The sequence below is a fragment of the Delphinus delphis genome, chromosome 17, assembly GCF_949987515.2.
Source record: "Delphinus delphis chromosome 17, mDelDel1.2, whole genome shotgun sequence".
Lineage (NCBI taxonomy): Eukaryota > Metazoa > Chordata > Mammalia > Artiodactyla > Delphinidae > Delphinus > Delphinus delphis.
Window position 1 is genome coordinate 49,107,214 of NC_082699.1, and position 16,365 is coordinate 49,123,578.

Here is a 16,365-nt window from a genome sequence, read left to right on the forward strand (position 1 = left end):
AATATTGAACAGCAGAAACTTTTACCATCAGTTACGATTTCTGTGGTCTTAAAACTGTTTTTTACAACAAATTCCAGTCATTTGTTTCTTCCGATTTGGCAGTAATTTTAACTCAAGGCAACACTTTCTAGTTCATTGAACCTCTGCCTTGCAAGCAGTTTTATTTGTAACATAACAAGTGTGTTTAAATGCTCATGTTAGTATTGTATCGTGTTCATTTTTGAAATAAATTATTTCTGATTTCTTTTTTAAAAGAAAAAGATGGTTTATACTGTCTTTTGCCAGCTTTCACTCCTCTGAGATGTCATTCCTGATCTGAGTTGACTTAGGAGACTTTTCTTCTTGCCGGTCAAATTTTATCTCTTTCCTTTATCAAAAACTTCATATGTTGGGTGATAATTACCTCATGATCATCAGAATAAGTCACATAAGGAAAAGATCTACATAAGATTCATGTTTATATCTCAAGTAACCAGCATTGCACCTAACATTATGTGTTCAACAAATAATTTTGAGTGAGTAAATACTTATTTAAATAAAGTTCAGTTGAGTGTGGTTTTATGAATAAAAATAGTCCTGGGAGCTTCCCTGGTGGCGCAGTGGTTGAGAGTCCGCCTGCCGATGCAGGGGACACGGGTTCGTGCCCCGGTCCGGGAAGATCCCACATGCCGCGGAGCGGCTAGGCCCGTGAGCCATGGCCGCTGAGCCTGTGCGTCCGGAGCCTGTGCTCCACAATGCGGAGAGGCCACAACAGTGAGAGGCCCGCATACCGCAAAAAAAAAAGAAAAAAGAAAAATAGTCCTGGATTTGAAAAATTGCAGAAGTTTAATACTTGGTGCGCTTTTGGGCCATGCTCCAAATGAGCATATGTAAAGCTTCCTATCAGAGGTCACGCCACAGAAATGATGTTTTCAGAGGCAGTTGCTTCTATGTGAAGAAAAGGATCAAACCTTAGTTCTGCACAGCAATCTCTGAGTTTATGGAAACTACACTCATGAGTAATAATGTCAGCCAGCCAGCCTACCTGCCTGCCTGCTTTCTTTCCTGCCTCTCTCCCTTGCTTCCTTTCTTCCTTCTTCCAGATCTGGCATTTCTATATACCACATTCATGTTGGAAAGGGAAAGATCCAGGGAAAGGAGAGAGGAATTGAAGAGAAGAAGAATATATACATGTATATATAACACATACCTACTTAACCCACTGAGTTTGTTAAATGTGTGACACAGGAATATTTTACAAGTTAGGCGCTGTGAAAGCACCAGATTTTCTAGTTTGCAATCACTGTGTACAATTTCACATGAGAAAGTTCTCTTTGGAGAAAATGCTATCAACCAAATAAAAAGGTGGGAAATCGTTTGGAATGTTCAAAATGCCTTTTATACTTTGTATATTTAGAAAAGCTTATATTATTTCTTATGCTAGTAATGACATGATATATTTAATCAGACTTTCCATTTTTAAATTTTAGTTTATTTAGTAACTGAACACTTTCTCTGAAGAGTGATCATCAGGGATTGTCATGAATGGGGCAGGGGTGGGGGGCCTTCCACTGTTTTAAAACCATGTATCTTTGATTTCTTCTCTCTGAAATTTTTGGGACAGAAATGTAAAAGTTTATTGTGAACTCTGATAATCAAACAATAATTTTGCCACTCTTCCCCTTGTAACACTGTCCCAGTGTCTTGTTTGCTTAATCTTTTCTACCACCTTGCCTCTTTCGAAACTTGCCCTGTGGCCTCATCCTTCAGGCACTCACATTCTGCTTTCCAAATTGACTGGCCTCTAATCTTACAGATGAATCCACTCTAATGGCTGCTGATATGATACTGGGGCTTGAGGTCAATCCTTCCACATAGTTAAGTTGTTAAAAGTTTTTAAAAGGGGCAGTCTGATAAAGTGAAATGAACGCAAGAGGGTCAGAAAACTGGGTTTGGAGTCCTAGTCTCACTACTAATTTTGTAACTTAAATAGTTATTGATACTTTAGCTTTTAGTTCCAGCCGAATGAATAGGATGATAAATGGTAAAATAATAATAATAATAATGCCTACACTGTCTGAGAACTTCTCATTAAAGTGTGTGTTATAAAGTGAAAGAGTATTATGAATATACAAAAGTGATCGTTTCTTTGAAACAATAGTTTAACCCAAAACAGTGAACACACACACACACACACGTTTATATTTTCTGCAACACTACCAGGTAAAAGCATTATTGGGTAATCTAGAAAGTTCCATGTACAGAGATAATAAATACGTACAAATCACTATTATAAGGAAGAAAATGGTAAAAAAAAAAAAAAAATTAGCGCTAAAATCAAATACTCTAGGAGTTCAAAGGGAGAGATCACCTCTGAATTTCTGGCAAGGAGAGGCTACATGAGTCAGGGAAATGTTCCTTAGGAGATGACAGACAGACTTCAAAAGATGGTAGGGTTTAAACATAACACTAATGATGGGTATTTCAAGTAATATACCAGAGAGGTAACACCTTCATAACACAGAAAGATCAACTATATACAGCTCCCCAAAAGCCAGAGTGTCAAGGAGGCTGCCTTTGGCAAGATTACTCTGGTCAGTTATGTGTAACTTAAGAATATATACAACTGTGAAGATATACAAGCATTAATAAAAGACTCCAGAATTACGAATAAATGACTGCAGCTTGCTCGATCTTTAGGAATTACATTTTTGGAAGTATTTTCTGAAGCTAAAAATATCTTCAGCAATGAGTTCAAACTTTGGAAACAAAAAACTTTATGCCAGTATTATAGGCTACACATTAAATCTTTCTGTAGACTAAAGACATTTTCAAAATATATACATATATTGTATTTATTGAAGAACCCATACAGTTAGAGAATTAAGTGGCTGATATAGTCGATGCTTTAATGTTTAGTGTGCAGGACTTATTCTCACCAATTTGGGGACCCATGTCGAGGTTTCATAAAACACTTCAATATTATATGTGATGCACTGACAATAGTGTTAAGTGTGAACTCAAGTATCCTAGGATCTATATTCACTGGTAACATATTAAATTTTTCTTCTCTTTATCGTTCTGTTTTCCACTTATTTTTAAAAACTCTTTTAAAAAATGTTACTTGTTCTTTGGATAAAATTTTTAAAATCTATAATGGAATATCATTTTTAGACCAGTCTTCTGCAGTCTTCTGTCTTTGACTGAGAGTACTCTACAGTGCACTGTTACTTCCCTGGATTAGATTAAAGGGTTTCAAAGTAATGCTGTAGCTGTCCCCATGTTATTTGTCAAGTCATTCTGCCATCCTTTGGTTCTCTGATATCACGACCTAAAAAGTGAACTCCCCACTCCCACGTGGAGCTTCACATAGATCTTCCTTCCAGGCAAAACTCATCCTAATCACAACGGATGCTTAAGAATGTTTACCTGTTAGAGCTTGTCAGTACATTTTCTTTCATCTCCATCTATACCATCTCACAATGTTAAAAGCATGACTATATCTGGGTTAATAGGAGTCAAGCTGAAAAAATACCTCATAAGGCAGCGGTCTTTAAATATCAACAATGGCTTGTGAAAAGTTCCATTGTGTGCCAAATATAATATCTTCTTCTAAATTAATAAATGTGGACTTCCCTTGTGGCACAGTGGTTAAGAATCCGCCTGCCAGTGTAAGGGACACGGGTTCAAGCCCTGAGCCGGGGAGATCCCACATGTTGCGGAACAGCTAAGCCCACGAGCCGCAACTACTGACGCCTGCGCTCTAGAGCCCGTGCTCCGCGACAAGAGAAGCCACCTCAATGAGAAGCCTGCACACCACAATGAAGAGTAGCCCCCGCTCGCCGCAACTAGAGAAAGCCCGTGCGCAGCAACGAAGACCCAACATAGCCAATAAATAAATAAATAAATGTAACTATGAGAAAGCATGCGATTTTAAGACAAAAGTAAATGTTGCCTAAAATCTAGAACCTTAAGTATCAACGAGGTCTACTGATGTTCTGTATTAAATGTTCTTTCAAAGCCATTCCTTGCTTCTTTTTCATCGAACAGGAGCTTATGGTTGATTTTTACCCAGAGTTTCTCCTTTAGAGTTTGTCCTCCTGGAGAAGACAAGCCTCCTCTGACCAGGGCTCTGCAGGCCCTGACCCTTCGATGGACCTCCTGCCGACAGAGGCTTTTGGCTCTTGCGCCCCCGCTGCTGTTTCCTGTGTCTGCTTACCCAGACCTCTCACATCCATGGCATTCCTGCCTACCTGTACCTCCCAAAGCATATCCTCCCTCCATGTCTCAAGATTTGAATCAGGAAGTGCTGTTGGGTCAGCCTGTGACAAGGAGTGGTGTCTGGAAGGTCAGGGAGGGTTTCTGGCAGCAAAGAAGTATACTGTCGGGCTTCCCTGGTGGCGCAGTGGTCAAGAAGTCCGCCTGCCGATGCAGGGCACACGGGTTCGTGCCCCGGTCCGGGAAGATCCCACATGCCGCGGAGCGGCTGGGCCCGTGAGCCATGGCTGCTGAGCCTGCGCGTCCGGAGCCTGTGCTGCGCAACGGGAGAGGCCACAGCAGTGAGAGGCCCGCGTACTGCAAAAACAACAACAAAGAAGTATATTGTCCAAGTTTGTGGAGCAAAAGGGTGCTGGCTCCCCTCTTCCTTCCAGCAGCTGAAAAGTGTCCAGAAACTACAGCTCCCCCTTCCAGCGACTTTTCCAAACATTTGCAACAGCTAGTCACACCCCAGGTGAATAGTTTCCGACACCTGGGATGAGCTGAGGTTTTGTTCATATAAATAGACACAGAACAAAGGGAAGAATATGGCTCCCAATCTCGAACACGGTCTCTGTATGTAAAACTTATTTTGTATGTGAATATGCAGGTAGACGTTTTTTATTTATTTCAGGTCATAGTTTTGTTTTTAAAAACATCTTGAATTTTCTACTTTATTACCAATAATATTACTACCTAAAACAACATTTTCTCTCTCTATTTAAAGATGATAATTTGTAGGTTTCAATGGGTCTTAGGATAGAAAGAATATTTAGACATATAATAGCCTCAGAATTAATCCTTAAGGTCAGTCAGAATAATAAAAGTTTCCTGAGTTTGTAATACGTGCCAATATTTGGTAGCGTACGCGTGTCAGTTTGCTTCTTAACGCTGTACACATTGATTTCTATGACTTTTCAGAAACTATAGCCGAAGGGTGTGTTTTGTATTCTTAAGAAATGCAGTGAATTAACTTTTCTAGGTTTTAGACAATTCCAGTGTCTTGTTTTAGGTTTTAGGTACTGAATGCATTGCATGAAAAGGGAATGCTTCCATTTTGCCACCACCATTATGTTATCTTTTCCAGTGCAATTACAAGCTAATTCAGGGCTCTTTGTGTTACACTAATAGCTTCTGATTTCGCTGCTGTTACCCAGTACCTCTTCATGCACTTTTAATACCATCTGCAGTGCCCCCAGCACTTACCTTAGGTGAGCATTTTTCTCTAAGTAGAGACTCATCTTTGGCAAATCATTAATGGAACATCAAAAAGATCCCATCTGTTAGAGTTACATATGGCTAAGATCAGAATTATCAAATATCTCATTTTTTTCTTTATTCTTTTTTTTTTTCTTTTTTTCCTTTCTTAGCCACACAATAAATGTAGTTGTCAGCAGGATAAGTTCATGCACCGGATAAGGTCACAATTTCATTTAGTGACAACTTCCAACAGTAAGAACTTACAAGGTTCGATTTATTAAAGAGTCAGAAGGGATAAGATCACTGCATGGCCAGCCTGATTTATCAGGGCTTGACTGGAGTACTTGAATAGGGAATGTCGTATTTCAAGTTTATGTTCCAAACTGTAGTTTAGTGTGTGTGATGACTGTATGACTCAAAAATTGAGAAGGAAAATTAGAAAAGGTATCCCTATAAGGCGATTTGTAGCTACTAACCAAGAACTCTCATTTCCTTTGCCAAACCATGCTTTGAGATGGGTCAACAGAGTGTTACATAGATGGCACTGTCTGTCTTAGAATGCAGATGAAACATGCTGTTGTTAATGCCTGAGGAAACACACATAGTGGCAAGACTGCAGTTTGGCTGTGAAGATAAGCAGCAGTTAAATGATCATCTAACCCTCTTCTGTATCTGGCAGGCAGCTGTCAAATGGTTAAACCATCAAATAGCAAGAGCTCTACCATGCTTCAGCCACCTTGGCTGACTTTGAAAATGTTTCGAGATGTTTAGAATCTTTGAGTGCTTTTTGAACTCAGCATGACTTCGGAGCTGTCCATGTTTGATACCATGATGTATAATGTTTTCCAACCATGAAGAAAATATAAATATGGGTTCTGACGCTATAGCCTTCTGCTGTAGTAAGACCTGATAAACATTATGAGCTAATTCATGTGGTCTGCTTTAAAATTTGGTTATGTATTTAAAACCACGTTCAAACCAATCCAAAGTTTATTTTCAGCAAATGAAATAGGATCTTCTGTCATCTCATTTACTTTCAACCATGTCCTTCTATGAAATCTGAGCCTGGAGTTAAGGGATATTCTGTAAATACCATATACATTTATGCCATCAACTTAATGCTGAATTCAGTTGAAGCATGATTGCTGATAATTATGCTAAAAGGCCCACATCTTGTCTGTTCCCCTTTGGTAGGCTACAGTTTTCATATACTTTGCTCTCTAATGAGGCATCAAAAGGACTCTATTAAAAAGAAACAAGACAATGACTTGATAGCACCTTCAATAAAAAAAGATTTGAGGGTATCTCCCTTGATTTTAAGTATTTGTTTCCACCAGTAAATTTCTTTTATTTGGACAAAAAAAGTGGGCTGATATCTTAAAAGCTGCAGTGTGTTTGGTAGTGATTTCTTACTCAGGGCTTTTTTTTAAAGTGAAGCTATCATAAGTCTTTGAGTAATCGCAGACTTTTAAAAGTATACATTATCAAGAAGATAAGAGAAACAGCCCTCAGCACTAACAATATTATCTTTTACCAAAATTGATTAGTCCATCCAGTGTGTCTCAAATATTTTGTGTGAACTTACCCAGCATGTTAAAAATATGAATTGGGCAGAAAAGAAAACTTCTTCATCCTGCTCCATGTTTCACAGATGAGGTAATGTAGTTAATGCAATAAAATGTTGAACAAATGAAATGTATGATTGTTGTAATACAAAGAGAAGACACGTATTAAGACAACTTTTTTTTTGTCTTTAAAATCAACTTTAACTGTACTACAGTTAAGTCTGTGAACTTACGAAAATCCTTATCCAATCAACGATGTTCAATTTGTATTTTGCACTTACCACATGTCACAAACTATATTAATTACCATAGAATAAACAGAAATAAAAAATGCACCTGTAGTTCAAGATGTTGAGGTGAAAGAAGTTATCAAGGAGAAACCACTAGGGAATCATTAAATGCAAAACTGCATGGACTATAAATGTTATGGGAGAATTAGGGAAGGAGAACTCAGTTTGTTCTGAAGTTCAGAGTTGTTTGGTGAAAGAGAATACCTTCGAGTTTGATCTCGCAACATTAATAGGGTTTATCAGGGCAGCCAGGAGGATGGTGTGTCTGCCAGGTAGCAGCAGCAACAATTCTCAGAAAGGTGTGGGAGTTAAACTGGAGATGAGGAGGCAGGTGCCATAAGGAAGAGTTTCTTGACTGGAAAGAAGAAGAAGAAATTCTGGAGAGCAGAACCGGCAGTCAAGCACATTGCTGTGGAGCAACTCTGCGGTGGTATTAGGATTCAGGCATAGATGTTCAAGTTGGGATGGTCAAAAGGAAGCTAGTGAAGGGATTTGCACAAATGAACAACAAGATGAAACTGGAGTTTTTAATAAGTTTATCCTGGCAGGAATTTGGAGCCCAAATCAGAGCTGTAGAGTGAGTTGAGGCTGATTGGTCCTCTACATCTGAGTTGGTAAGAACTGGGAAATGCTGATAAGAAAGGTAAATCCAGGAGATATTTAAGAGGACGTTAAAAGTCAAGGTATGGATAGAGGTGTTAAAGAAGGAATGTGACCACAGACCCTGAATCGTTAGATGTGATGGTGGAAGTATGTGGACATGCTCTTAGAATGCTTCAGTGTCTTTGTGGTGAAATAGTAAATGTTTATTAGGTACTTTGCTTATGTTATCTGAGTGAATCCTCACAGCAGCCATATGAGGAAGATATTGTGATTCCTATTTGCTTTGAAGAAACTGAAGTTGAGAGGGTTAAGGGACTCGCTCAGGATCACATGACTTGTTCCACTTACTTTTCTCCAATTCGATTTTGAATCTGTGTGCTGGCCTCCATTCTAGAACATTCCATTCACTCCAGACACCCATGGTCTCCATCTCATCAAAAGGAATTTTCCCAGTCCTTTTCTTACTTTTGTAAATGTTCAGGTTACTTGATTGATCCCTCCTCCTTTAAATTCCTGATCAATCCGTCGGATGCTATGGTACCACGTCCAGTTTATGCTCTATTTTCTACTTTCTCACACTTCTCTTAAATATTCTGTGCCTACTCCTCCATCCCTCTGCTTTTTGAAAATCCTTGGAACTGTATCCTAGATCTTTTTATTTTATCATGTTATACACTCTCCTAGATCAAAAATTCTATGACTTTTACCATATACAAGCTGGTTTTAATTAATAAATAAATGCCAACATTTATCACTCTAGCTAAGGCCTTGCTCCTGAGCCACAGGCTTGTATGTATCCACCCCAAATCACCTCCTGCCTTGCTTACAAAGCCACTTTGACCTCAATATTTCCAAGCTATAACTCCTTATCCTTAAATCTTCTTTTTTCTGTGTACCCTATCTCAATAGGTACATGACCATTGGCCCATTTTCCCAAGCCAGATATGAGAAGATCATTGCTGGATTTTTCCTTCCCTAATACCTAAAATCTAAATAATCACTAAGTTCTATGACTTCTACTTACCAAGCCTTATGGATTACATTTCCTCAGATTTATCCAGAACCCAAGCTTGTTTTGTTAGTTGCTTTATGCCTGGGGGTAACCCACTATCTGGTATTTAGTAGTTACCCAGTAGATATTAGTAGAATAAATGAATGAATGAACTAATGAATGGATTCAGAAAAGAATGAGTAAACAAATCAAATGAGAATGGAACTTTGCTTTCTGATTTTGAAATCTCTGATCTTTTCCAGCCAAACATTCTTTTTATGATAAGCTAGTTCTAGGACCTGGGTCTTTGATCCAGCATCTCAGTGTTCTTTCTACCTCTCATAATATATCGTATCTGGGGAAAGAAAATCATGGTGTCACGGACACCTTATCAAGTAGCAAGAGAGTGCAAACCCCTCTTTAACAATGACAGACCAAAGACTTAGAAAAGACATAACCTACTCATGGCCATTCAGGTGGCAATTTGATAGAGGGACTAAAATTTAATCTTAATTTAGTGCAATAATGTTTCCTCTATTTCATGACACTTATTAATCTTTGAAAAAATTTTAAAAATATTACACTCTTAAGCAACATGTATGTTAAATGAAATATAATTTCTGTTAATACAATATCTTATTTCTCTTGCTATCAGTAAACTATGTAGTTTTGGTAGTGTATAATGCTATTTGCAATGTGCTTATAGTTTTCTATAAAGCTGCTCTGAATAAATGAATATTTTAATTTAATTGTTTCAGCAACAGAAAAGATTTCCCCAAACCTCAAAATAACATCTGACATCTTGATAAGCAAGAAAGGAGACTGAAATTTGTCTGTTTGTCTAATGAAGTTGAAAAGATTGACTTGAGGGCTTGAACAGTTACTGGGCTTTCTGTTATGGCCATCTTTAAGAGCTCGTAAAACTAATTTTGGCCTGCTTAAAATTTTAATGCATAGTCAAAGACACCTCCAAAACTTTGGAGATACTTGGGTATCACTTCATGATCAGCCCTAAGTTTGTAGTTCTTAATCCATTAAAAGACAGACCTGGGCTTCCCTAGTGGCGCAGTGGTTGAGAGTCCGCCTGCCGAAGCAGGGGACATGGGTTCGTGCCCGGGTCCGGGAGGATCCCACATGCCGCGGAGCGGCTAGGCCCGTGAGCCATGGCCGCTGAGCCTGCGCGTCCGGAGCCTGTGCTCCGCAACGGGAGAGGCCACAACAGTGAGAGGCCCACATACCGCAAAAAAAAAAAAAAAAGACAGACCTGCTTGTAAATCCACAGGTATAGATAAGAAGTCACTGTTTGACTGAGTCTGAACCCTTTTCAAATGAAAAATGTCAGTGGCAGAAAGAGAGGATTAATTACATTTTTAAAGGGTTTTCAAAGTTTTTCATGATTCTTCTGGTATCACTTGAAATGTGACATGACTAGGTTCTTTTTTTTTTAGTGTGTAAAAACAAGCAAATTATTTGGGCATCATTTTTATGTAGAAAAGAACATTTTAAACTAGTGTTTAGCTGAAGGGTTGAAATGTATTTTATCTTTAGAGGGTAAATTGTAAAGAAATTGTTTAAAATGTAAGCATGAATGAAAAATAAGAACTATCAGATAGAAATTAAAGTTTCTTTTCAAATAGAAAAATTATCCCAAATTTTTAAATAACTGCATTATCAATATGAAAATGCATACATACGTTAAGGGATATTTCCCGCTGAGCCGTATTTGACATCATAACAGGTTGTTGGCTATGCTCTATCTTTGAGGATTTTCTATACAAGTCTCTGATTCTAATGCATTAATCAAAAAGATTGTATGAGGATAGGGCTTCCCTGGTGGCGCAGTGGTTGAGAGTCCGTCTGCCGATGCAGGGGACACGGGTTCGTGCCCTGGTCCGGGAAGATCCCACATGCTGCGGAGCGGCTAGGCCCGTGAGCCATGGCTGCTGAGCCTGCGCGTCCGGAGCCTGTGCTCCGCAACGGGAGAGGCCACAACAGTGAGAGGCGGTAATACTCTCAGGACATAAATATCATAGATTTAATTACTTAAAGAGAAGGTCTCCAATTCCTGATTGAGATTTTTTTCCGTTTATTCCAAACGATGTTTAGGCTTAATGACCAATTTAAAAATTTTTGAAGGCTTCATTTCTTTCTTTTTTTATTAATCTATTCATTTATTTCTTGAGTGACCATTTGATGAATTCCTACTTTATGCAAGTGTGTATACTGTCTTTACTTCCTGTTTCTCTTTAATGATCCCAAAGTAATAATTAGGAGGAAATAAAAGGAAGAAGACCATCCTAAACTGGCTGTTTCTTAAGGGTTTTTGTCCAAACCTTTTTGGTAACATAGAATCTTACGTAAAGTACCAAATATAAAGAAGTAATGACTTTGACTAAACATTTTTTTAATTTGCAAAAACATACATGTCCATTTTTTGCACTTGTATTTGTTCTATCCACTGAAACTAGTAGTAAATTCAGGAAATTGCCAAGTACTTTCAGAAACTCTCCATGTTGTTCACCAAGAGTCTTGAATCATTGTAATACAGTTATTGCCTAAGGTATATATCTTTAATTGTAATTTTTTAGTTACTTTGGTGATCAAATATAGGAATTTTAACTCTAAGTCATTGTCTAACGCTTCTTGTCTATCTGTGTTGGCATTGGATCAATGCTTTCTGAGGACGTGTTATCATTTCTACTTCTTAAGGATTTACTAAATAGAATGGACTTCAGTAGGTGATAAGTGTGCAAAGGCTAAAGAAAGAAATTGGACTAAATGTGAATATAATTATAAGGACAAGTTTTATTATCCTCTCAGGATACCAAGATCAGTTGTTTTTCAGATGAACATAATTAATTCTCTTTATATGAATCCTGAGAATATTGTTCGTGTAAAGCAAGCACACAAAAAGAGACGGCTGTTGGTAAAGCACAAGTGAAAGTAATTTAAACGCCTCGTGTTCATTGTCTGCAGGAGAGCTGGAGGTGTTTCAGAAAGACGGAGAACGAAAAATTCAGAGTCGGCAGCAACTTCCAGTGGGAACTACCTGGGGGCCGTTCGCTGGGAAGATGGACCTGAATAATAATTCCTTGGTATGTGGATGTTCTGAGATGGTTGACTCTTAATATTTTGTCATAGCACAGAAATTATCTCTGCTTGCTTCCCAGTGAAATCACTAAAAATAGCTGTTTTTTCTTTTTCGTGGGCCACAAAACTGGGATGTCTTCCAAGTGGTCTGTCTCTGACAGTATTATATGTAGAATTTAGAAGGAAACAGGTTAATCGTACTAAATGGTTATCTAGTAAGGTCATTTATAAGGTTGTGGCTTTATCTGCTTAGCCAGACTAATATTGTCCATATTTAATAATGTATACAAATGCTTTTAGTTTTTAGATGACACATTAATTGTCATGCATTACAAGTTTACATGATGAACAAGGAATAAACAACCTTGATATTGCTTGGTAATACTATTTGTACCTTTAAGAGTGAGAATGAGGGATCAGCATCATAATTTTTCTTGTTAACTTTTTTGTAAAAATCCTGAGATCAGAAAGTCTACCTCTAGGAAAGATTGGTATGGACAATTGATTGATTAGATGTTTTAAAAAGTTATGGAAAGATGGAATATTTGGTTACATTTAAACTTCATTTCTTAATTGAATGTTAGCTTCCTATTGCAGCTGTAGCAAATTACCACAAACTGTGGCTTAAAACAACCCAAATTCATCATCTTGTAGTCTGAAAGGAATCTCTCTGGGCTAAAATCAAAGTGTCTGCAGGGCTGAATTTTTTTCCTGGAGCTTCTAGGGGGGGAAATCTGTTTTCTTTGCTTTTCTGTCTTCTAAAGGTTGTCTACAACCTTTGGCTTCCAACCCCCTTCCACCTTCAAAACCAGCAATGGCTGATAGAGTCTTTCTCATATCTTTATTCTGACTCTTGTGTCTCCCCCTTCCACATTCAAGAACGCTTGTGATTACATTGGGCCCACCTGGGTAATCTAAGGTACTCTTGCAACTTTAATTCCATCTGCTTTCTTAATTCCCTTTTGTCTTGTAACATTCACAAAGTCCAGGGATCAGGACATTAGGACTTCTCCTATTATAAGTAACAATACAAGTGATAAAACTTGGGGATAAAAACGTTTTATATTCTTTAGGAGATCCAGAAATTATTTATATGTATGGAAGTCCTTCTCTCTAAATGCCATTTTTGTAGGAAGAGTTTCATGCCTGCTAAATATCTCCATCTACACTGGGGGTCGGGGTGAGACATAAAAACTCCCAGGGGGGTTTTGACAAATGTGCTCAACTCAGCAACGTTGCTTTCCTTTCAATTGAGTACATGAAAGAAATTTCTTCTTCAAGCTATTACATGAGAGAAACTGGTATGTGCGGATTTTTGCTTATTTAGTGCCATGTGGATGAGACAGAGGTCATTGATTTAACTAAAAGTAATGATTGGAATAAATAAGAAACATTTGTGTCATCAAACTTTCAAACAACATAAAAGGTTCTAGGGGTGTGTTTTTACTTCCTAAATCCATGTGTTTAATCCATAAAAGGGTGAAGCAGGAGACTATACCTGTGTTTAAGAACCAAACAAATTGATAGACCAGGCTAAATATTTAATAATCCGGGCAGTTTAATTTGTGGTGGTCCAGTGCACCTACTTCAGAAAGCGTTTGAGAAGTGGCTTCACGAACACTGCAGACCTTAGTTGGTTGAGTTGTATTAGTGGACTGTTCTACTGATTCCTTTGATAGAGTAATATTAGCTATTATACTACTTTATCAAGCAAAGACAAGAGGAAGATTGTGTCAGCATCAAAGGGTGAATTAAGTGCTATTCAAAACCCATTTTATCTGGGGGTTTCTATTGGTTCTTTAGCATTGCTTTAAAAATGTTGTAGGCAATAAGATATTTATCTTATTTGTCACTGTATATCAGACACCAACATAAACTTTCGTCATTTCTCTGATATTTCTTCAAGAGTGTACTGCCATTGAAGTGGCAGCTATCGTTGCTGTAAGAAATGCATGTTTTCCCCTTTATTACATCAACATAATATCTCTATGAAAATGCAACTTTTGATTAATCTTTATATAATTATATATATGTAGACTGGTGCTTTTTACACATTTTTAACGTATGCTAAATTGTGATGTGTGGAAAGTAAACCTATTTGTGGAACTTTAATTTTCCAGTGAAATATTTTTAGACAGATGATATCATTTGGTTCTTTTTTCATGCTTCTATACCACTCTAAAGCTATCTTGTGCCATACATAATATCTTTTAAAGGATTCAATTTATAGTTATGAAGTTTTTGGTGTTTTTGATACTATTTGAAGTGAATGACTGCTCTTTAGGGTATCAAAAACCAATCGTGGGGAATAGTTTTTTAATAGAAAATAATCTTAATACCCTAATTTTCTCCTTTTTTCTTAGGATTTAAATATTTAATTCATGTTAATTCCCTAAACTATAGCATTTTCTCTATTTTTAAATGTAGTTGCTTTGCTAAAATATACTTAAAAATTTTTTTTGACAATAACATTCTTTTCCAGAATTTACTTTTGATTTTATGTCATTAAACACTACTAATACTAATATTGACACTATTGTTACTTCTGTAGAACAGTTGTCTAAGTTATACTTCGTACTTATTTTTTCTAGACACTATGTGGAGAATTGGAAATGGATTAGCTCCCTTACTCCTCAGAACAAACCTATGAATTTGGTTCTATTTTTATTTATTTATTATTGAAGTATAGTTGATTTACAATGTTGTGTTAGCTTCAGGTATACAGCAAAGTGATTCAGTTATGCATATATATGTCTATTCTTTTTAAGATTCTTTTCCCTTTTAGGTTATTACAAAATATTAAATATAGTTTCCTGTGCTATACAGTAGATCCTTGCTGGTTATCTATTTTATACATAGCAGTGTGTATATGTTAGTCCCAACCTCCCAGTTTATGCCTCCCCCCCTTACCCCATTGGTAACCACAAGTTTGTTTTCTATGTCTGTGAGTCTATTTCTGTTTTGTATGTAAGTTCATTTCTATCATTCGTTTTTTTAAATTCCATATGTAAGCAATATCATGTGATATTTGTCTTTCTCTTTCTGACCACTTCACTTAGTGTGGTAATCTCTAGGTCCATCCATGTTGCTGCAAATGGCATTTTTCGTTCTTTTTTAATTGCTGAGTAATATTCCATATCTTCTTTATCCATTCATCTGTCAGTGGACATTTAGGTTGTTTCCAGGTCTTGGCTATATGTAAATATTGCTGCTCTGAACATTGGGGTGCATGTATCTCTTGGAATTATGGTTTTGTCTGGACATATGCCCAGGAGTGGGATTGCAGGATCCTACATTAGCTCTATTTTTAGTTTTTAATGAATCTCCATACTGTTCTCTGTAGTGGATGTATCAATTTACATTCCCACCAAAGTGTAGGAGGGTTCCTTTTTCTCTACACCTTATCCAGCATTTATTTTTTGTAGACTTTTTGATGATGGCCATTCTGACCGGTGTGAGTGGATACCTCATTGTAGTTTTGATTTGCATTTCTCTGATAATTGGTGATGTTAAGCATCTTTTCTTTTTTTCTTTAAACTTTTTATTTTATATTGGAGTATAGCCGATTAACAATGTTGTGATAGTTTCAGGTGCACAGCAAAGGGACTCATACATACATACACATGTATCTATTTTCCCCCAGACTTCTCTCCCATCCAGGCTGCCACATAACATTGAGCAGAGTTCCCTGTGCTATACACTAGGTCCTTGTTGGTTATCCATTTTAAATACAGCAGTGTGTACATGACGACCCCAAACTCCCTAACTATCCCTTCCCCCCATCCTTCCCCCTTGAATTTGGATCTGTTTAAAACTATATTTATAGATAAGAAAATAAAGGCTCAGGCCTTTTGATTCCAGAATCTGTGTTTTTAAAGACCAGGCCACACTCCTCCTCAATAGTATCTATAACATGATATGAGTATGATAAAATTGTTAGGGATTTCTTTACATGAATTCTAAGTTTATACAAATCTCTGGGTGAAAATATGCAGTGATTAGAGGTAGACTCTTTTTTTTCTTACTTTGGGCAAAATATTTGTTATCATACTTCATAACTATCATGACTGAGGAGTTATGAGTTAATTCAAAGACTACCACAATTTTATTACCTCTTTATATTTGGACAGTACTTTAATATGTGTTTTATATCATGAAGATAAATTTTCTTTACCATAAAATGTATAGCCTACTAAACCTTCTTTACCCAACCTGGAATCAAGTTTGGAATTAGCACACTCTTTTAAATTAGCACACCCTTTTAAATTGCTTATTCGCCAACCAACGTAATGTTACTCTGTTCAGACTCATGGTGTCGTCTCAAGAGATGCAGCACACTAATTAATCCAACACAGTAATTAATTGAGTCACCATGCCAGATGTCAAATCC

The 16,365-nt window shown here is 37.2% G+C and overlaps 1 protein-coding gene across 1 annotated transcript in view; it reads left to right on the plus strand.

Annotated features, from left to right (window-relative positions):
• Positions 1–16,365, plus strand: part of ZFPM2 (zinc finger protein, FOG family member 2) — a 464,371-nt gene that overhangs the window by 227,778 nt on the left and 220,228 nt on the right. The window contains exon 4 of the mRNA XM_059995051.1: positions 11,862–11,980. Within this exon, the coding sequence (XP_059851034.1) occupies positions 11,862–11,980 (119 nt within the window). The remainder of the gene's footprint in view (positions 1–11,861; positions 11,981–16,365) is intronic.